This window comes from Marmota monax, unplaced genomic scaffold, assembly GCF_021218885.2.
Source record: "Marmota monax isolate L192 unplaced genomic scaffold, Marmota_monax_Labrador192_F-V1.1 WCK01_AAM20220418_F8-fsc00035, whole genome shotgun sequence".
Lineage (NCBI taxonomy): Eukaryota > Metazoa > Chordata > Mammalia > Rodentia > Sciuridae > Marmota > Marmota monax.
The window spans coordinates 12,990,006-13,011,539 of record NW_026691961.1 but is presented as its reverse complement, the minus strand read 5'-3'; the positions used below and the strand labels follow the sequence as shown (position 1 = coordinate 13,011,539).

The window sequence follows — 21,534 nt, the reverse complement described above, 5'->3', positions numbered from 1 at the left end:
CTCGTTGGCAGCACAGAAAAGTCACTTGGTGACTAAGATGGAGTGGCCTCCAAGCTCCATGTAAAGGACACCAGGAGCATTTATATCAGGCATCCATCTCGAGGTCTCTCCCAATCAGCAGACGGTGCACACACACGGACAGCACCATGGGACAACCGTGTTCAGGCCTGGGAATGGGTCCCCAGCCACCGAGCAAAACAAGCTTCTGTTTCTAAGTCTAACCAGAAACGTGTCCAAATTACTAGCGAGCTCCCCCTTGGCCCTCTCCCCTCCCACGGGGGCTTCCTCTTGTCCCCTGTGAAAATCATCACTTCAAAAATCCCCAGCGCCGCTGTCCATGTGGACACACACCTCTGGTTAGGTTCGTGGCCAGTTTCAACAAAGCTAATTTCTGCTTTGAAAAACAGCACAGGGTTTGGGTGACCCACCACTCCCACGTCACAGAGGCATTTGCTGGCAGAGACCTGCTACTGTCTAGGCCCAGAGAGCTCAAGGTAGAAGACCTTGGAGGAATCACTGGCTCAGAGCGGGGGATGGCAAAGGGTCAGCTGGACACCCACCCAGGGACTTGAGCATCCGCCTGCAGCAGGTCCTGGGAAGGGATCCTGGAGCCTAGCGCTCATGAGGTACCTCCAGCTCCTTCTGACCGCTGACTTTCACTTGGGAGATCTGTCTAAACGCTGTCCAATGCCACGGCGCCCACAGGGCAGGGAACACACTGAAGCCCCATCTTTAGAGCCCAATCACCTCCAGGCATGTATCCTACTCTTCCGTTCTGCTGGGGGCACTTGTCCTTTCCAGCCCAGGGGACACCTTCTGCTGCCTCCCAGGGCCACTCCAGTCCCATCTCTTCCTAACTCTAAGAAGCACCAGGCTGTGCCATCTCCGTGATTTCATAAGCATCCCTGAGCCTACACCTCAGTCACAGGGGCAGGCGGTGGCTAAGAGGGTTGCAGAAATCCCACAAATCCAGCCCAAATCACAACTATCCGGCGGACATTCTTTGTGACCTTGGGCTCATTCCCTTTCTCCAAGTGTAGACTTTAGGTTCTCCATACAAAAAAGGAGAGCCAGAAGGTGAATCTGCGACTCCTTCCCTGAGGCCCTGAGAGTGAACTGAATTTTCTCATTCAGATATTTTTTTTTTTGGGGGGGGGATTTCTTCTTTAGAAAGGCATTTTGGTGGTAACACTGATTATGTAAAACCCTCAGCAGGACCCAGGACAACACCCTGAAATCAAACACATAAATATTCCCACAGCAAAATATATGAATATTTACACTAACTGGAATAAAGAAAGTCTATAAATAACCGTGCATCATTTCAGGTCAAGCCTTGTTCTCAAATGAAATTTGGTGTGAAACTTGAAAAAGGTTTGATTTTTTTCAGAGCTTATGGGGACTTAGAATTGCAGATGAGGGAGGGCAGACCACTGCTACCCAACTTGAAAATGCGTGGAGATGATCCTTCTCCATCACTCCCTCTGGCCAGCTCTGTGTAGCAGTACAGCCTAGGGTCTGGGTGCTGCTGCTTCTACTGGGCTGCAAGCCCACAGGTCAGCAGCTGTGGCCGGGATCCAGGAGCCTAGCCCAGTGCCTGAGGTCAAAGGAAGTGCGTGGCAAACAGAAAACCAAGTGAACAATGTGGCTCCACCCTCTGCCCTCCAGCCAGGAAAATCATCTTCCTCAAGAGGAGGGTGAGACAACCCTTTGAGTGGCAGGAAGAGTGACTAGCCAGGAGAGGTGGCAGACATCTAGACCGAGGTGTGCTGGGCCACACATGGAACACACAGCCAAGGGCTCCTTAGACCCGAGTGCCAGTCAAGCAGACGGTGAGGTCTGAAGCCATTGTTTTGATCCTATCACTTGGCAGTGTGTGACCATGACCCATGACTTTGGCAATGGCCTTGACCTCCTGGGTGAGCAGGTCAGATAACTTGCTAATCATTGAAGATATCCTGAGAAATTTAGACATAAGTAAAGAGCTCCGTGGAGCATGCACCGGGACTTCTTATTCAAGGACATCGAGGTTGGGATCTGTACACAGAGGAGGGGGGGACCTCATGCTTTTGCAGAATTCTTGATAATGCCACTCATTTCCTCTTCCTTTTGGCCTCTTTGCACCCATGAAACAATCCAAACTGGCTCAGCTCAATCCTCTAAATTCATCCCATGATTATCTCAACAGCTAGCTGGATAAACAATTTAGCTCCATATATTCAACAAGTTAAAACACAAAATAATGGCGGTGGGGAATCCAATACGGTAGAGTCTGTTTTCCCTGGACGATGACAAGTAGGGTCCATGGTAACCACCCAACCTCACTAGGAACACACCTAGGGAAAGAGTTTGAGCAATCTCCCTGGAACCATCAGGAAACTCCTCTTCTGCCGTCTTCGCAGGACTAAAAGTAGGTACTTGCTCAAAACCTGGCAAAGCAAATGGCTGGTCAATTCTATTTTTCTTTAATTGGCAGACAACAATAGGGCCGTGTTGGTGTGAATTTTTAAAGTGGCACTGGAGGGTATCATGAAAGGGAGCCCCCTCTGCCACAGTGCTATTGAGCATGGCGAGACCTCCAGAGGTGCCTCAAAGTCAGACACAACAGCCCTTCCAAGTGTCCAGGGTCACTCTGCTCCCACGTCTCCAGGCTTGGGGCCATCTCTGCCACAAATGGAGAGCACACTCTTTATTTTGATCACTTTAATGTCTTGCTGGTGACATTGCTCAGGGGCTGACAGTGCCTTGATTCCCTTCAGGAGGGCCTTGCATCTTGAGTTGGGAAGAAACCAGCAAGGTCAAGGAGGTGGTGGGCCAGCTGTTGGAGTGGCCGGCAGGCAGAGCAGCGGGCACGAGGGGGATCTGAGAGCCGAGTGCCTGTCATGGCTACCGCTCTCTTTCCCTTGGCACCTCCTCCTCCACTTGCAAATATAACTGTAGTGGGGGATGCCAGAGGGTACACAACATGGCTGTCTCAGCAAGCCAGAAGTCCAGCCAGTGTCCCTCTGGACACAGCCTCTCTGTGGGTGCCAGAGGGGGACAGGGAAGCCACATGAAGCGTGTCCCGCTGTGGGTCCGGAGGGTCCTCACTCAACTGCTCTCCTGACTCACGGGCCACTGGTGAGAGCGCCACTGGCTGAGAAAATAAAGAGGACGGGGCTGAGATTTGCAAGTAAAATCACTTGTTCCAACCCAAAGTCACTGGATATGCTTCCCAAACGCTTCCTGCAAAGGGAAAAGAAACAGGGCCTCCCCAATTTCTTAGCTGGCCCCTGCGTCTTCTCATCTATCACTGGGGTAATATGTCCAGAGTGGCATTTCGTAATGACAGCAACATTCCAGCAAATCGATAGTTATTTAATTCCCAACAAGCTCTCGAGTCCATTAAACCTGATTACATTCACCCATTTCAGTGGGTGCCGTTATTTTTCCTACACCGGCACTTAATCCATAACAGGAACTTATGAGAACTTTCAGGAGCAATTTCAGCATCAATCAGCATAGAGTGAGCAGCACGATTTGCCTGTAATTATTTATCGGCCGGGGAGGCAGAGGGTCTGACAAACCTCCAACCGCTGACCTTCACCCCACGTTTGCAATAGAAGCAAAAGGTCTGGTGCTTGCTTTCCCTCCCTCCTCCGTCAAGTCCGGAAGCACAGTCCTGCCCCCCTGGCCTGCCCGTGCCAGGAAGGACGGAGCCCTGTCCCTGCTGACTGCCAGGGGCCATCTTGCGGTGGCCTGTCTACCTATACGTGGAAGACAGAAGCCACCAAATGGAGCAAAGGCCACACATCCAGGGTGACAGAAGGTTTTGCTGTTCTTCAGAATCACCCTGAACAACTCTAATCACCCGGACTCTCTAGTTCCTAAACGTAACAGCAAAGAAGTCGGAAGAGGAGAAAGAAATAGAATTTGACCAGAATCCTCCCCAGAAATCTGAATTAAAGCGTGAGAGTGTTGCAGAATTTTCAAACACAGGGGTTTGGGGTGCAGAGTGAATGGGAAGGGACACACTAAATATGTTTTCTTTTTTTTCCTTCCCATGGAAAGAAGATGCGGAACTGATCACAAAGGGGTGACCATTCTCCATGAGCAACAGTGAAAGCCACCTGACTGGCCACCACAGCCAGGCTCTGCAGAGGCCAGCTTCCCAGAGAAGCTCCGAGGTCCCCCGGGAGCAGTGCATACAGCACACAGGTGGACTCGGGGCGAGGGAGAGAACGAGGTCCACGCTTCTCGAAGCAGATGACCCTGTCCACACAGCAGTGCCCGCCTCGACACCAGCACCGGTCACCACCCTCCTCTGTGTTGCCATCGTTAAGATGCGAACAGCTGGTGTGGGGTTCCCAGCATGACCTCCGAGTGCCTGAGGGAACCAGCAACGGGGTGTCCCTGCTTGACTCAGCGCCACCACCCAAATTCAGGGTGGCGGTGGAGGGGGGCTTTCTCTGAAAACAGACAGCCCATCTGGGGCAACCTGGGCATCGCTGCCTGCTGGACGCTGCCTTCATTTCCTGGGCCACAACTCTTCACCGCGTCGCCTCGTGATCTGCTCGGGGAGACCGAGCCCCTCGGAAAGCTGGGAAGGAGCGCAGATCTTGTGCCCTGTGGTCAACCTCCCAAAGCCAAGGCATGAATGTTAAACAGCAGTCAGATCAATACAAGCAAATATAGCTCAACTACACCATTTATTCAGCCATGAGAGATGTCAATAGCCAGATTAGGGTGATCCATCTTTTAGATTTCCTACTGTCTCCTCACTGACTACACGAGGGCTTTTTCCTGTATTAAAAGTGTTTGCTTTCTCAACCATAAAAATTCCAATTATTACTCTGAGCGCGCTGGAGTTAAGTTGCTGGCTGGCAGAGACCTTGCGTTACCTGAATGGGTCCAGGGAAGTAGGGTGCTGCGGGCAGGATCATGGGCACACCGTAGGAATGCAGGAGGACCCCTGGAGACGCCAACATGCTTACACGCAGTGCCAGTCCCTCTGAGGCTCAACGCATCAATGAGAGGTGGGGGGATCTAGGGACCCAACTTCTTCCCAACTACAGAGCCGGGAGCCAAATGGCTTCTGTCAGGAGCCAAGCGCTCGTCAGGCCAAGAGGGGAAAGAAAGAAAATCCGCATCAGCAACTCTGGATGTGAAAGTTTTCTTCCCAGACCACGAAGAGACGCGGCAGCTGCAAAGTTGAAGCCACCGAAATGGAAAGGGCTATTTTGGGCACAGCTTGCCCAACGCGCTAACCAAACCCTCTCCGCTAATTTAGTTCTCGGAGAGAGCGGGAGAGAAAGAGGGGACCGGCCCTGAGACAAGGCACTGGGCCCACAGGGTTTGGCCCAGAGGCCAGCCCCGGGCTCCCCTGGGAGCTTGGAAGCAGGAGATGTGAGCTCCTGTGCTTATCAGCGGCCACCGAGAACCAGAATCCACAGGAGGATACTGTGCGCAGCCCCCGGCGCTGGGCAAAAACCAACCCAGACGTATTCAGCCTCTGTTCTCCCTCTTGCTCTCTCTGATTTCCAATCTAAAGGGGCAATTTGTAAATAATACAATAATACTGGCAGCTCATATTTGCACAGGGTGGGCGATGTGCAGAGAAGGAGCAGACTCCTGACACATTCTGCCATGTCCTTCCCAGGACGGGTGGCAGTAAGTGCTCCTCCTGGGCCCCGGGAAATGGGAAGGAAACCAGCCTCGAGCTGGCTCTGGGGTCACTGAGGGCTTACAGCTTAGGGCAGCAGTGCTGGGCTGGGACCTGAACGCACTCCCAGGTAGGACCCCCCCCCACCCCACGACCCTGTATTCACTACTGTATTTTATGCTGTGATAGAATTTCACATGCTCCCCACTTTCTCGTATGTTAAAGACAATCTTTATACTGAAATGTCAACTGTGATACATTCATTTGCAATATATTAACGACAGTTTGTTTCCCTGTCCTCAGAGATTCAAGGTGTATCCAATGTGTAACAAAACTGTAGATGATAAATACAGTTCATAAAATTAGAAATTTCTTTCTAGTGTCAAAAAACACCCAAAGGATCATGGGGGATATGCTATGTGGTGGTAGATTAATTCCCACGGGATATACAAACTGGTACAAGGGATATACAAACTGGTACAAGGCTGACACAAGTGTCCCACTTACTAGCTGTGTGATCTTGCGCAAGTTACTTAGCCTCTCTGAACTCCAGTTTCCTCATTTGGAAAATGGAGATAATAAAGGTCCCTCCTTCTTAAGGTTGTGTGATAATTACATAAACTCGCTGTCACTATATGGCAGCTGTGCGAGACAGGGGGCTAGGAGCTGTTCTTGCTGTATATTCCCTGTATATTCTCCTGATGCTCGGTGTAGACACATCTTTTGACTTCAGACTGAAGGCTCAGATGACATTAAAAGTGTCACTCTTCTAATCTTATCCCAGGAAAGCATGTGGGCACCTTCAGAGTTTACAACTTGGAGAGCTGTAATATAAGATTCTGATGAAGTACATCCCCTTCTGTGGCAGCCCAGGCCCAAGGAGCACAGAAAATCACCTTGGACTAAATATCCACTTGGCCCCTTCCACCTATCTCGCTGCACCGGCCACATAACACAGATTTTGTCAGCGCGGCGGATGGTGGGGGGAGCGAGGGACGCGGCCAAACACGTTCAACTATCGGCTCTTTCTAAATCCAAATGTCAATTCTTCCACTCTGAGATGGCCAAGGTGTTTTTACACTACACTAATTTTAGTTGCTTGATGTAGCTGCATAATCACATTCCTAGATAACGACAGTGGACAGGGTTTGGCAGAGAACTCAATTATTTAGGGCTGAGTTTGGACCATCTTGACAAGGTTCTCTGTAATTGATTCTCCTGCACCGAGGGCCCACGCCACACAGCTCAGAGGCTCGGGGAACAGCTGTGAGCTGACCCCTCTTACTCAACAGCCCGATACCGTTGCTAACTTTAGCTGTGGAGTATGACTTTCAACACCGCATTTCTGGGAAGTTAGCGGAGAGACAGAAGCAGTGGCATGATACGGGCGTGTTTTCTAATCTACTCCCTTTGGTAACCACAGGCGGGGAGGGCTTGAGTGAGTTAGGTGAGGCCAGGGCAGGTCGCATGTTGACTTTTCAGTGCTATAAAGGGAAAGAACACGGGTCCCGGGGCAGGAAGCTTGCTCTAATCCCGTGGGCTCTCAGCTTCCCGAGAACAGAAGTGACGAGGCCCATTTGTTGTTCACCAAGAGTGGTCAGAGAGCCATTGTGTTGGGGTGTTTGGGGCAGATCATTTATGTACACATGCACACACCGTTTTATTGAAGAGCCTGCTGATCAATCCATGGAGTTACATGACACTCTGAACATGGAGTACAAAAGCTTTGGCTGCTTCCCACTAACAAGCATCTTCTTTCCCCCTCCTGAAACCAAGGGTTGTCTGGTGCTTCTTTTCACTTTGCCTGCTAGGAAGCTCAGAGTCCCATGAGAGGCTCCATTCTGTCCACTGTGTTGGCCTTCACCGTCTGCATATTTGTAACCTTGTCTTCATACTCCTGTCACCTCCAGTCTCAACCACAGGCACCCAATTTTCTATTTATATGTTATTGACCTATAAGGTTGAACTATTTATATTTTGGAAAATGCATTGAATGTATCCTTGCTCCAAAACCAGGACAAATAATAAGGCATATCAATAAATAACCACCACTGATCGAAACCTCTTGTTCCTTACAGCAGGGGCCTGTTCTCCCCAACGGGATGCACCTGGTAGTACCGGGCTGGGGTGTGTTTCTTCCTGAATCCTCTGGGGAGCCTCTGCTCCCCAGGAGCTGGTACCCAGGGCCAAGGGCTGGCTACCCAACATGCAGTTCCAAGCTCATGGTATGTTGAAGGAATTTAAAACAGTCAAAATGTGGAGCGAAATAGTAAGGTGGGAGGAGAGAGTGGCATTTCTGGTCGTGACAAGGGACAGCGGCAGACCTCCGGAGCATGCTGGGTTCAAACCCAGGCTCAGGTCCAGTGAATGGCTCCGGCTGTCATGGGCAGGTGGCAAGGTTTCCTATGTAAGTCGCGGACAGGACACTCTCAGTGGGCAGCTCTCTGCCGGTCGCCAGGCAGGAGCCCTGACGGGCAGGCTGCGAGAGTCCCTGGGGCGACGTGTTCATGGTTCTTTATGAACGGTCATGGGAAACTTAAGCATCCTTTTTTTTTCAATCCTTTTTATAGAACACGAGATATTCTTTTCATTTTTTTCAAGCACATAAAAGCATAACACGTGCTCTTAGCTCGAGGGTCCTACAGAAACGGGCGATGGTCTTGGTGTGGCTCCCAGCCTGTGGCTCACGGCCTCACCTGGCCCCGACCTCTCATCCGGGAAGCCAGAGTCCAGGTTGGCAAGCACAGGGTCCTTCTTCACCTTCCTCTGCCTCGTTACCCATTTCTTCTCTTCCCCAGAGTTCCCTGGTGGCTGCTCAGTCCAATGCTCCCTGGGCCAGAATTTCATGGAGGGCTGGCTGGCTGGATGGATAATTCCTTACCCAGCATGGGACAGTTCAGTCTCTTCCCTCCCCTGAAGAACTGCCCCATCCTTCCCGCCTTCCATGACAGCACTGTGCTCTAGAGGTTCCTCCTCTGGCTCCCAGATCCTGCCTCTCCGCCCACCTCCAGAAACCACATGAGGATGCTTCTGGCCATGGCAGCCCCTTCAGAGTGGTGGCCACCAGGGAACTAGACGTCTATGTCAGAGAAGGAAAGAGGCCAGGGACAGACTGTTGGCAGAATAGAAAGGGATCATCCAGGGAGACCCCACCTCCCCTCCGTGGCCAAGGGTGCCAACTGCAGCCTTGGGGACCAGGTCCAGGCCATCGAAGGCCACTGTGATGTTTGGTCTGCACAGTGAGAGGGAGGGCTAGGCCTTTAACTCGCTCCCTGTCAAATTCGGATCGACCATGTCTCCTGAATGGCCTGGCGACCCGGGCCTGCTGGGCCCCACTTCCTGTCCAACGCCCCACCAGGTCTAGAGAGGAGGTGCCGTGCCCACCGAGCAGGAGCCTCTGTCACAATCCTCATCATTCTTCAGCATGTCATCATTCTTCCTGGAAAGAAGCTGAGCATGGGTCGTCACGGGTGACCAGGAAATCAAAATGGAGTCTGACCCCGGCCCTCCAGGTTTAATTTTAATTGCATTTTTTTATCTTTTGGACATTGATAGTGTTTATCTCATCAGGCGGATTCATAGGTGACCGAATCACCCACATGACCCTTTTTCCAGGCAAAGTTGGGTGACAGTGACCCTCAGGGAGTGCCCAGGATATTCTGCAGGGCTACCGTTCAGATTCGTCCTCAGCCAGTGGCCAAGGGCACACTTGTGTGCAAACCACACTGGCAAGGTGCCTTTGCCGAGCACCTCTGTGAGTTCCAGTTTCCCTTCCAACTTGCTGGCGAAGCAAAAATGCCCTCCTTCCCCGCCCCCGCCCCCCTTCCTTCAGGTCCAACCTTGCGGGCATAAGTCAAAGGTCAAATCTTCTGCAAAGCCTTTGCCTCTACCCCGGCCTGCGGACTGCACCACCCTCTTGTCCCAAGTCCTTCCTGTATTTTGCTAGGTCCAGGTCTGCTCCCGTTGGATCGGGGCCCTGGAAGCTGGTTGCTCCTTCCAGAAGGCAGGTGGACTCCGGCGCAGAAGCAAGGCCAGCCATTGCCATGAACCTCCCCAGGTGACTGTAGGAAAGCGTGAGCGACAGCCAAGAGCCACCTGTATCTCCAAGGCACAGAAAAAGCGCGAGGTTTGAAGTTGGAGAGGTCGGCTTGGGTCGGCTGGAGTCCGGCTTTCCCTTTCCAGTGTCTGGCGTCCTCAGGACGATGTGCTCAGCCTGAAGCCCTCATCCCCACAGGGGGGACGCCGAACAGCACCGGGACCTGCTCACAGGTGCGTGGTGGCGGTGAAATGTCAAGCTGCATGTGGGCGTCCCTGGCACTTGGAAGGTATTCAAAAAAGAGTTGGTTTATCTTATTTCGTCCTTCAGGGTGTCTATCCTGTCCCTCTAGGATCATACTCTCACCTCTGCTACTTGGTCAGTGTCAGGCTCCCAGCGACGCCCGCGCCACGGTCTCCCTTACAATGCGCACGCGGCTCTTCCCCACGAGATCACGTCCATGGACATCCACGCCCTTCTGCCAGCAGCCCCGCACCAGGGCCCCCCGCTCCCCACTTTCTTTAGCACATATGGTCTGATCAGCCAAGATCCCGAGCTGTCAGTCACGCGTTGACCCAGCATAGTCAAGACCGGACTGGTGTTTACAGCCAGGTGAGTTTCCGTCTCGCCTCCCCCATCACCTCCTCCTCCACTTGGTCTTCCCGTCTTTCTCCCAGGACTGGGCACAGATGCTCATGAGTACTTCAGATGACCTTTCACCTACGGGACGTGATGCAAGTTCAGGGCCGTCAAGTCACCTGATCAGGGTTAAATGAGAAAATGCCTGCCGTGCCCGTTACCAAGAAGCAGATCTCTCTCTGACCAGTTCCGACACCTGCTAAATCATCAAGAATCGTCAGGCCAATGCAGCAGCACGACCCCAAATCACTAAATACCACGCAGCCCCGGCATGCGCTCCAACTCCACCCTACTGGACAAGGACGCGGTAGGGAAGAGGTTGGCCTCGCACGTGTCTTGAAAGGCTGGTCCTTTGGGATGTCACCTGAGGGTTACATTCTTGAATGAGCATTCCCAGACAGGAAGGCAGGCTCCAAGAGAGCGGGCAGCTCAGCGTGGCCCCCGAGTCACAATGGCATCAACCTGATGACCCAGGAGAAGGCAGGTGTAGGAAGCGCTTCCCCAGGCTGCACAGGTGGACACACGGGCCATCAACCAGACCGCCCTCTAGTTCTAGACCTCTGGAATCCTCGGTGGGGAGCCCGTCCAGCAGGAAAGCCCCATCCCTGGAAGAGAAGCTGGCTCACCAGCCCAGCAGGGACCCCTGTCAGTTCATACACATGTGTGAATTGGCACACGGCAATCTTGCCAGGACGCCAAGTGCTTACGAAGCATTACTATTCTTGTTGTGTTACCACCCTCTCAAGGACCACGCCTGATCCCCTTGCTGGAAACACCGTAGCATAGCAAAGAGACCACATTCTGCCTACATGGAAAGTCCGGTTTCCACCAACTACTAGCTGTGTGTTCTCCTGCACATTACTTAACCTCTCTGTGCCTTGGAGTTATTACTTGTAAAATCAGAGTTTGGTCCGTAATTATAACTTATGGTCTAGTGAGTTAAACGAAGGACGGCTCATCGCAGATGCACAGTCTATGGGTGCTGCCAGTCGTCAGTGACAAACGAATCAGCAGCAGCTGGAGCATCAAGATGGGAATATCAAACTCTTCCTCCTTATAATCACTAATTGGTTAAATGAAATCGTGCCTACAGATGCAACTTTGGAAGCACCTTCCTGGTGGAGAGCGTTTCTCCTTTTTCCATGTTCCAAATACAACATTTAAAGCACAGGTGCTGAGGCAGGATACAGGTATGTGGGCTCCGGGCATGGAAAGTTAAGTCTGGAGACCAGACTTAGAAATCCAAGTCCATGGGACAGTTTGTGGGGAGGAAGCTGGTGCCTTTCCATCGGCAGAAACCCAAAGGATCCGGGACACTGTGTCACCCTACCCAGCAGGACTGTCCCACCTCCAAAACGGGTTATAAAAATGCCCAAAGAAAATTCCAGTAGGTTTTGCAAGTGAGGAGGCTGCTGATTATCATTAGAAACCTGAGCCCCTGTGGTCCAGGAGGCACGCGGCTCCTCTTGGTTCATTAAGTGCTTCTTGACCTGATTCTCCTCTGAAAGCCAGACTGACTGGCTGAATGAGCAAATCTAAGAATATCAACCCGGCACATCACCTCTGCTGAGATAGGCAATGCTTCAGGAACCGACCTCTGACCTGTCTGGGGATGAATGGCGACGGGGTTTGAGAATTAGTTGACCTTGCGTGAGGCCGGTGGGTCCTCCCTGAGGACTCTCAGAATGGGAGATGAATAATCGCTGCTCCCTACAACCTCCTTTGTGTTCCTTGGCCTCTCTGGCCCTCTGGCACAGAGGACACTCCAAACAGCACGCAACTCCGGGACGGGGGATGGAGCTTTTCTGTCCAGACCCCAGGCCGTTGCTGAATGGCTGAGCCACGTGAGCTCAGAGTGCATTGTCTTCTGCTTAGCAATGGAGTGCCGGGCGGCAGCTCCCCAGGCAGAGCTGCGCAGTAGAGGCCTCATTAGAGCCTTACTGTAACAGAACTCCACGGTCAAATAAGTCGGACAGGGTTAGCTTGTTTCCGCCCTCTTGGAGACTCGGGATGGCGATTAGCATATAAAAGCATCTGGGAAATGCCACAGGAAGAAAAAGTGACCTTGTTTGACCCAAACTTTCTAAACTGGATGACTGACATGCCATCCATCCTTCCTTCCATCCACCCATCCATTCACCCACTCATCCCCCATCTATTCATTCATCTAACCATTCACTCATGCAAGTACTCACCCATGTATCCACTCATCTATCCAGGTATTCATTCACTCAGCCATTAACCCATGCACCCATCCAACCATGCATCCAACCATCCAACTATCTATCCACTTATTCATCCACTCATCCATCCACCCATTGACCTAACCTTCCATCTATCTATCCAGCCAGCCATCCAGCCATTCATTCATCCATCTATTCATCCATTGATCCAACCATCTGTCTATCCATCTACATACTCATTCATCAATCTATCCATCATCCATCCATCCATCCACTCATCCATTGACCCAACCTTCTGTCTATCCATCTGTGTACTCATTCATCCATTGACCCAACCATCCATCTATCTATCCAGCCAGCCAGCCAGACATTCATCCATCCATCCATCCATCCATCCATCAACCCAAGCATCCATCTGTCAATCCATCTATGTACTCATTCATCCATCTATCCATCATCCATCCATGTATCCATCCACTCATCCATTCACCCAACCTTCTGTCTATCCATCTGTGCACTCATTCATCCATCCATCCATCATCCATCCATCCATTTACCAAACCATCCATCTATCCATCTATGCACTCATCCATCCATCCATCCACCTTTCCATTCATCCACTTATCTACCACTCATCCATCCACACATCCATCCATCTACGTATCCATTCATCCACTCATCCATCCCTGTATCCACTGATTCATCCACTCATCCAACCACCCATCCACTCATCCATCCATCCATCCATCCATCCATCAACTCACTCACCCATTCATCCATCTATCTGTCAATTTCATCATCTATCTGACTATCTGGTCATGAAGAATTACACTCGAGTCCAGCTCTGGGATGATTTGTTTTTTCTATTCTTTCCTTCCTCCTACTTCTTATCACGGCTGCCACCACTTGTTCAATGCAGGGCATGTGCCAGACGCTGCCCTAATCCCACCTCTCTACTCTTTCAGTTTGTGCCTTTTGCTCCTACAGAGTAGATCCTACTAAGTTTATGATATTACCAAGAAGAAAACAAAGGCCCCGAGAGGGGATGTGCCCTGGCCATGGCCAGACAGCCACCACGGGCAGAGCTGTGGCTTGAGCCGAGACCCCCTCTTGTGGGCTACTGAGAGGAGCTTTTCTGGCATGTGACACTGATTACCTACTATGAGAAAGGTTGGCCTGGGCCACACTCGAGCTGAGTGGCCTCTAACGTCCTTGTCCCTCAGCTCCTCACTCAGTGTCCACCCTTGTCATGGTGATCGGTGGCCACAGACTGTAAAAGCAAAGGGAGCAGAAGAAGGAGAAGACTCTGAGGCCTAGAGGAAAGTTGACCGAGGCCACCTTCCAAGCCTCCAGGGAGTGGGGACCCTCATCCTGGGGGAACCAAGGGTGCAGGGGTCAGGAGGAAGGCTGAGGAGGTCATCCTTTGTCCTTTCTTTGTGATGCTGAGGCACAGGCTCACCTCCAGGGCTGGACGGACCTTGATTTCCCCCAATTAATACCTCTTCTCGGGGTCAAGCTGTGGTTCTTGGTTCTTACTTTTTGATGTGTAGACCACTTTGACACTTCCCCCTCATCCCAGAAGAACTGCATTAATTCCCACCATTTTCCATATCACTGTAGGAAGTGCCGGGTCCTTCTGAGACCTGTCGGTGGCCCCTGGAGGGACCTTGGAGTTGCTCTCAGAATTGAAGCCTGCAGCCAGTGTGCACTCTGATAAAGGAAAACAGGGGTAGAGTCAGAGTTGCTCCCTTAACAGGTCAAATGGCCATTCTTGTGGGAGACCCACTGATGTGCTAACTGGCCTGGACTCTGAGGTGCTTGCCACTCAGAGGGCACTACTCACGGCTTGGCAGGGGACACGATTCTGAGGTGGCAAGAGGGCCAAACATCTTGGGGAGGTGCCCAGGCATTCTGGATCACAGAACCAAGGCCGTCACCAAGAGGTCCAAAACCACAGCCTTGGCCCCCTATTCCACGCATAGACGGTCAACCACAGCAGCTTGTGGCTGCTCTCGGCCTGAGCTCTCCCTCCTGCTGCAGGCCAGGAAACCGACACTGTCCAGCCGCAAGCGGGCACCAGGCAGGACAGGAAACCCACCCAACAGCACTTGGGGGGAACAGGAGGTGGCAATACACTCGGGCTCTCAGGGACTCTGCAGCTGGGCCTCACAGACCAGACAGAGAAGCAAGGGGCCCAGGACCACACCAAGCCAGGCTGCACAGCTGAGCTGTCCATCTGAGGATTAGCCAAGGAGCTGACCCTGCAAGATGGTTTCCCCAGGATGTCATGGCCAGGCAGCTGGTGGCAGCAGCGGGCCTGTAACAGGTGGGGTTTTCAACTTCCCAGATTAGCAGTGTCCTTCTGGGACACTGTGGGGACATCAAAAGCAGAACCTCCCCGAGTGACCTCATTTCCTTTATGACTCTTACACTCAAGTCTATTTTTAAATACTTTTTCAACTATAGAGACCATGTATTATTTGCCAGGCAACGTCTAGCCTCTTTGGGTATGTACTCATTTATTCTTCCTAACAACTCTATCAGGTAAATGCTCTTTCCACCCTCATAGAACGTGGGGAAGCTGAAACACAGAGAGGGTCACACAACTTTCCCAAGGTCACACAGATCACACGACCTGGTGAATCTGTCTCTAGAGCCCCTGCCCCATGGTCTCTCCAGGAAATACATGTTTTTTAATCTACTTCACCCAGTCTCTAATTTACTAATAAAACCCAAATTAAAAAAAACAAATTAGCAGGACTATATCATCCTGGCTAACAATGCAGGGATCGGAGCCATATCTATTTTGAGAACAAGTTCTGGCTCTAACCATTCCTGACTGTGTGGCCCTGGGCAAGTGACTTAACCTTCCTGAACATCAGTTGATTCTCTTATAAACCGAGGGTCGCATTCCTTCCCTCACAGGCTTACTGGGGGGAGTGTTCTAGATAATGTCACACCACACTTAACATTCTGTGGACTTAAGTCTCTCTGAAGTGCTGGCGCTCTGTCCAGTGTTTTTGTCTTTGAGGGACCTGACCGCGTCTATTCCTAACCTGGCCAGAATACCAGCACTTCAGTGACAGCTCACTCCCCACCCAGTTGACCCCGGAGTCTCCTGCTTTCATCAATAAGTAAATAATAATTAAATCCCCGCTTTTGCTTATTTTGTTAACAAACACTTTTCTGGAATTTTCTGTGTGCCAAAGCTTCCCTTAAAAGCCTTTTATTTATTTATTTATTTATTGGGTACTAGGGATCACACCCAGGGCCTCACATATGCCAGGCAACCACTTTGCCATAAATCTAGGTCCCCGGCCAGCCATCACCACCCCTTTTATTTACAGACAAAGTCCCAGTAAATTATCCAGGCTGGCCTTGAATTTGGGATCCTCCTGCCTCAGCCTCCTACGTAGCTGGGAGGACAGGTGTGTGCCCAGTGCCTGGCTCACCTCAGGGATTCTGACCCATTTCATGTTTTAATGATCCCGGGACCTGGGCCTCTCTCTCCAGCAGTCCCTTTCTTCGGATGAGCCTACTGAACGCGAGGGATGACGTCCCACGGCTGCCTGAGTGGCAGATCAACAGCCGCAGCCCTACCTGTCTGCTTCCAGGTCCTGATTCCTCTCCTCGGCAGGCTTTCCATGTCTGAGGATATTGATGCAATTGCCGAGGGAGGAATCCTGGAAATCTACTAAGGAGCCGCCACCAACGCTGCGGCGCCCGCGTGATAAACCTCGCCTTCGTACTAAAACTCCTCGAGTCCCCAGAAAAGCCTGGTGGGTGGAGAACTAGAATCCCAAAATATCCTTCTAGAGAAACCCCACTGCTGCAGAGCCGGGCCAAGTAGACAGCAGCCTCTCCAGACCATCCTGAGACCCAGACGCCAGCATGGAACCGGAGTCAGCCCACCATAGTCCGTGGCTTCTTTACATAATGCTTGGCAGAGGGAGACGTCTGTCCCTTCTACAAATGCTCACAATCGCATCGGATCGGATCAAAGCCCCACAGACGCATGTGTGGAAACACCACAGTCCGACCCACTAACGTGTGCGATTCTTAAATGTTAACAGTGATAACCAAAAAGGAAGGGCTACTGTCCTGGGCCGGTGGGGTCCTGATTCTTCTGCCCACCAGCTCTCGGGGTGACCGGGCGAGCTCCACAAGCCAGCCTTCCAGAAAACACTCCTGTGCTCCTTTCCCTCTCCCCCGGCAACAGGGCGCAGAGCTGGGGATTCGCAGATTCAGGAGGCCCTTCCTTTAAAGATCACCCTGCCGGCCTCACTTCCTTGGAGACTCCTGGCTGGCCGCAGAGACGAATGCTCCTTTTAGGACCAAAATAGAACAAAGGGACAGAAGGGAACTGAAGGTTTAAAATTAGGACGAAAAAGGAAAAACAACACCAAACAAAGCCCGGCGCTGGCGTGGCTAGGTCCACCCGTGGGGCCTCCCGTCTGTGCGGCTGATCCCCAGCAGTCTCTGCTCCCACTGGGACCCGGTGTTTGCCAACACCATCTATCACCCTGTGCGTGGTGTGTCGTCTGCCCACTGTGCGGAGCACCCTCGGCGCAGTTTCTGTCATTACCAGGAGCTTTTGCCACGTCATGCTGTGCCAGAGCTGAGGCGCGCCACACACCTGTGCTGCGCAGGTACATGGAGAGGTGGGGGCGTCTGGCCGTGAGAGGAGGGTGTCCTTTCCTGTCTTCCACAAAGAGCAAAATAAGAAAACAGAAGATGACCCCAAGCCATGAGATGCCCCCCATTACTTATAAGGCTGTTCCCTGTGCCAGCTTCTTACGTGACAAACATTGTCTATGTTCGTTTTTAAGTTTGTCTGTGACAACAAATGGTGCCCTGATTTGTTTCACAGTATGGGTTTATCTCATCTTCCTCATGACAGGATAAATACGGTTCCATGATACAGAAAAGACAGTTAAAACAGGGGTCAGGTAATCTGTCTAGGCACATGGAGTGGGGCCAGTGGCCTCCCTGAACCAAATCTGAATCCAGGAGTCATGTGAAGCCACCACGCTGCGTTCTGACCCTCATCACTGTAGTCACTGAACGTCATCGCTGTCACCAGCACGCCATGTCCAGCGCCATCTGCCACTCCATCACGACCACCGTTACTACCATCAGCACTGTGGCCTCCTCACCTCCTGGGCCTGCTCTGCCCCCATCTCCACTACCAACAGCCAAAGTCCAGACATGCACAGGGCTCTTTCCACCAGCTATATAAACCGCCGGGTGCCACACTCCTGAGGATGTCCTGCCGCCAACCCTGCAACTCCCTCTATCTCACAAACGTGGAACCCAGGCTTTGGAGAGGTCAAAGGACATGTCCCCATAGCTAGGCTGAGGCCCACAGGGTTCACAAGGCGTCTAAGGCTTGAAGTTGGTTCATGATGCAGTTCATGCCGGTACGCCTGGGCTAGCGGGAGGGCGAGAGGCGCTGCCCACCACCCGTGCAATCAGCTGGCTCCCCAGACCAGAAGGCTGCAGCCAGGATGTGGGCGATGGCCCTTCTAAGCAAAGGCATAACTTGACGGATGAGGACGTTGACACTGGACATTGTACCAACCAGCCTCGGAGATTCCGAGTGACACTCAGGGAGCTGTGGCCAGACAGAGGCTGAAATTGGCCACTCCAGAGTGCCCCAGAGAAGCCTCATGCACCCAGGGCAGCCCTTCCAATGTCCTCCCAGCCCAGCCTGCAGGGCCCGCCTTTGGGCAGACATTGGACTCAGGGATAAGTGCGCGGCCTGTTTCCCAAAACTTCCACTCCTGCTGTCCTGGGCATCTCTGTGTCAACCAAGTCCAGCCACCTTCACGCCGCCTTCCTGACCCCTGTGGGCCTCACCTTGGGTTGCCCTCCTGTCTGTCCAACCTATTCCCAGCCAAGGTGGTCTTCTGAGCAGGCTCCGTGTTTCCACCTCCATCTCCCTCTTAAAAGTCCCTCAGGGTTCTTACTGCCCCTCTGTTATTCTCCCTGGAATGAGACCCAGGACCTGGGTCAGAGCCCCCATGCCCCTGTGGCCTGGCCCATCACCGGCTCTCTTCCCATCCCCCACTGTGTCCCTGAGGCCACTGAGGCAGGCCATGGCCACTGGGTACCCTTTGCCTTCTCCACCCTGATCTTTACTGCCTGCGGACCTCCCTGCCCTCAGCTTCTGGGCCACTTCTTCAGTGACAGCGTCCCTCCCCTGGATGCAGCCTCAGTCCTCCCTGGGGGCTCCTCTCCCTTCCCTTCAGAGCACCTGTCACACCTTGCAACACACATTAACCTGATGACCCCCTGCCTGTCTCCACCACGAACTTGGGACTCCACGAGGGGGGGGGGGACGGACGTGGCTTCCTCGCCCATGTATCCTTCGTGACGAACCCAGTTAGAGACCCAGCAGAGGCTAAATAAATATGTACTGAATGAATGAGTGACTTAATGACTACCCATTTGAGTTCAGTGACAAGGCCAGGTTTGAGGTGACTTCATCATGGGGATGTCTGTCACCTGCTCTGAGCTAGATGGCTGCATGAACCTCTCCTAAATAGATCGCACAGCGTAGGGAACACTGTTCAAAAGGTAGAAAAGACAGCACTTCTCTGACAGCATCGTATCAGCCCTCAAACGTCCTCCTCATGTAAAAGCAGATAGTTGTCTTATATAATATAGGAACTGCAGACTCGAATTAAAAGACTTTCTTATTTTAGAAAGTTGTTCTTTTTTTCTGATTTAAAAAAAAAAAGTGTGGAAGGGAGAGGATCCGTCCCTTATATTAACACATCGTCTTTCTGGCATGGTATACCATTAAGGAGGAAATGTGATTTGATTTTATGTTGGAAATTGATATTTTTCCCAGAGCCAAGAAACCCTATCAGAAGAAAGCGCTGTTTATTTGGGTGAATCACCAGCTTTGCAGAAATCCCAAGTGCTAAATGCATAATGAGTCTTTACAAAATACCATAATATGGGTTCGGCTGGTTTCTCTGTTTTGGGTTTGAAAAATAGATTGTTTAATAACCCATCAAAGCTATATGTAAACCAAGTAAACAATGGAGCAGATGTTGACGGCTGTCTTGTGCCTCGTAGACATAATTAAAGACAATGAGACACTCACGGATTCACATAATAGGGGACAAATGCAAACACGGGATCCTGTACAATGTGAATGTAAACTGCCTTTTGCAGGACACCTGCTCTCTGGGTCCAGAACACTGGATCCTATTTCCTGTGATGAAAAAATTCTGTAACATCCTTAATTTGCTTATGTCAACGTGCATGCTACTCTTCACTTTCCAGAGAGACGTTGTCAAAGGCAATCTTTCCCCCAGATGTGTGTTTCCGTTGCATGACTGGATGGTTTTAAAAAAACTACTTTTTATTTCTGCCCGGGCATAGAGGTTAATAAGAACCAGTTAGGCCCAACTTGGACATTTATAAAGAAAATTCAAGCCCCAGTTGGGGTGTAGGGGGCTTTATTCATGCATCTTTGCATTTATTCTTTCATTTAGCAATTCAACTAAATGGATATGTTTATTTCTTAAAAGACTGACTTTTTTTTTTAAGTAAGAGCATTTCCTTTCCTAAAATCATCTTATACAAAAATAATCCTGCTGGATAGAATATTCAAAGTATCGTTCTAATTTCCTAAACATTTCTTGTTTTTCCCTGCAACCTCCTACTCAGTCTTCTGTTAGTTTTCAGCTCCCAGTCCTGTAGGGAAAGAAAAAATACAACCTCACACGGAATGAAACACATGACATAATTAAGAGAACACGGGCGCCATCCAAAATAAAAACAGAACACCAGCTTCTCTCTGCAGATATCCTGAAAGAGGGATTGAGGACTTCAAATAAAGCATAGGGTGAGATCATTTTTTTTTCCTTCCAATTAGGAAAATAAATAAATAAATCCACCTGAGGCTAAGACCAGATCTGTATGTGGTTTACACTCAACAAAGTTCCCTCGATCCTGAATCTACATCCGGAAGAAACCAAAGCAGAACGATTTGAAATAGGAATAATTCCTAAAAGCTTCAAAAATCCCATTGTTTGCAGAGCGCAGGAGGCTGGGTTGGCTTGCTGAGAGTGGTGGTGATCTGCTCAGAGCCATGTCGCCTGCCCGCTCCTCCGTGCTTGCTGACGCTCTGGAGGGAAAGGGGGACTCTAATGGGGTCTGCATCTTTTTATGCTAATCCAACAGTGGCAGCCCCTTTTCCTAGACAACACAGAAGAGCATAAACCCCAAATGGGAGACCAATAGGGCCACGGGGCCACCGTGAAACCAGCCTAAGATAGATGGCTCCCTTCCATCACTCCTTCTTTACAGAAAGGCAGTGAAAATGTCCCTAAGTGAATCTGATTAAAACCACACACACACACACACACACACACACACACCCCACGCCCGCACGCGCACACCACCTCTGAGCTCAGGAAGGTTGTAAAGCGCTCAATTCCTTTGATTTATGTGCAGCCGTGTTGCGCCGAGCACCGTGGCATGGCGAGCCAGGACCCCACTCCCTGAGATGCCTTTATGAACAGGCCCAGGCCCTGGCGGGGAACAAAGCAGCAGTGTGGCGTATAAATCATTAATACGGAGCCGGGCAGCAACTGCATTTCCTGTGTTAGTTGAAGAGCTCCTCAGCACAAGGGGGATTTGGGGATCGGAACGGGCTGCAGAGAAATGCACACTCCATCATTCCGGGGGCCGGCGCTTCCCGCCAGCCTTCCGCTTTCCCTTCTCCCTCTCCTGCCCAAGGCCAAGGGCTTCTTGGTCTGTCCTCAGCCCTGGCCCTTTCTGACAAGTTTCTCCTGGAGGAGGAGACAGAGGACCGCCATGGGCTGGCCGTGGTCCCTCAGGTCAGAACCTAGCTGAAAGCCTGCATGGCACAGGTGACGTGGTACCAAGGGGCAGAGACCGAGGGACAGCGTGGAGTCCTGGCTACCAGGGTGGGCTCTGCAGGGACCCTGGGTGGCTGGCCACATCATTCTCCCCCCTAAGCTGGGATTCTGCATCTAAAAATGAAACCACTAATG

The 21,534-nt window shown here is 51.4% G+C and overlaps 1 protein-coding gene across 33 annotated transcripts in view; it reads right to left on the bottom strand.

The window, feature by feature from the left end:
* The window catches only part of Rbfox1 (RNA binding fox-1 homolog 1), a 1,611,415-nt gene that overhangs the window by 301,233 nt on the left and 1,288,648 nt on the right, over positions 1–21,534 (bottom strand). Inside the window, exon 1 of one of the 33 annotated variants that reach the window (XM_058579692.1) lies at positions 16,100–16,174. The exons of 27 other annotated variants lie outside the window; for them this stretch is intronic. Coding sequence is in view for 5 of the 6 variants with exons in the window: in XM_046445022.2 (XP_046300978.1) it covers positions 4,881–4,967 (87 nt within the window). In the remaining variant the exon portion in view is untranslated. Of the gene's footprint in view, positions 1–4,880; positions 5,400–16,099; positions 16,175–21,534 lie in introns of those variants that run through there. 5 more of the 33 variants (XM_046445022.2, XM_046445023.2, XM_046444960.2 and 2 more) reach the window with 5 other exon arrangements.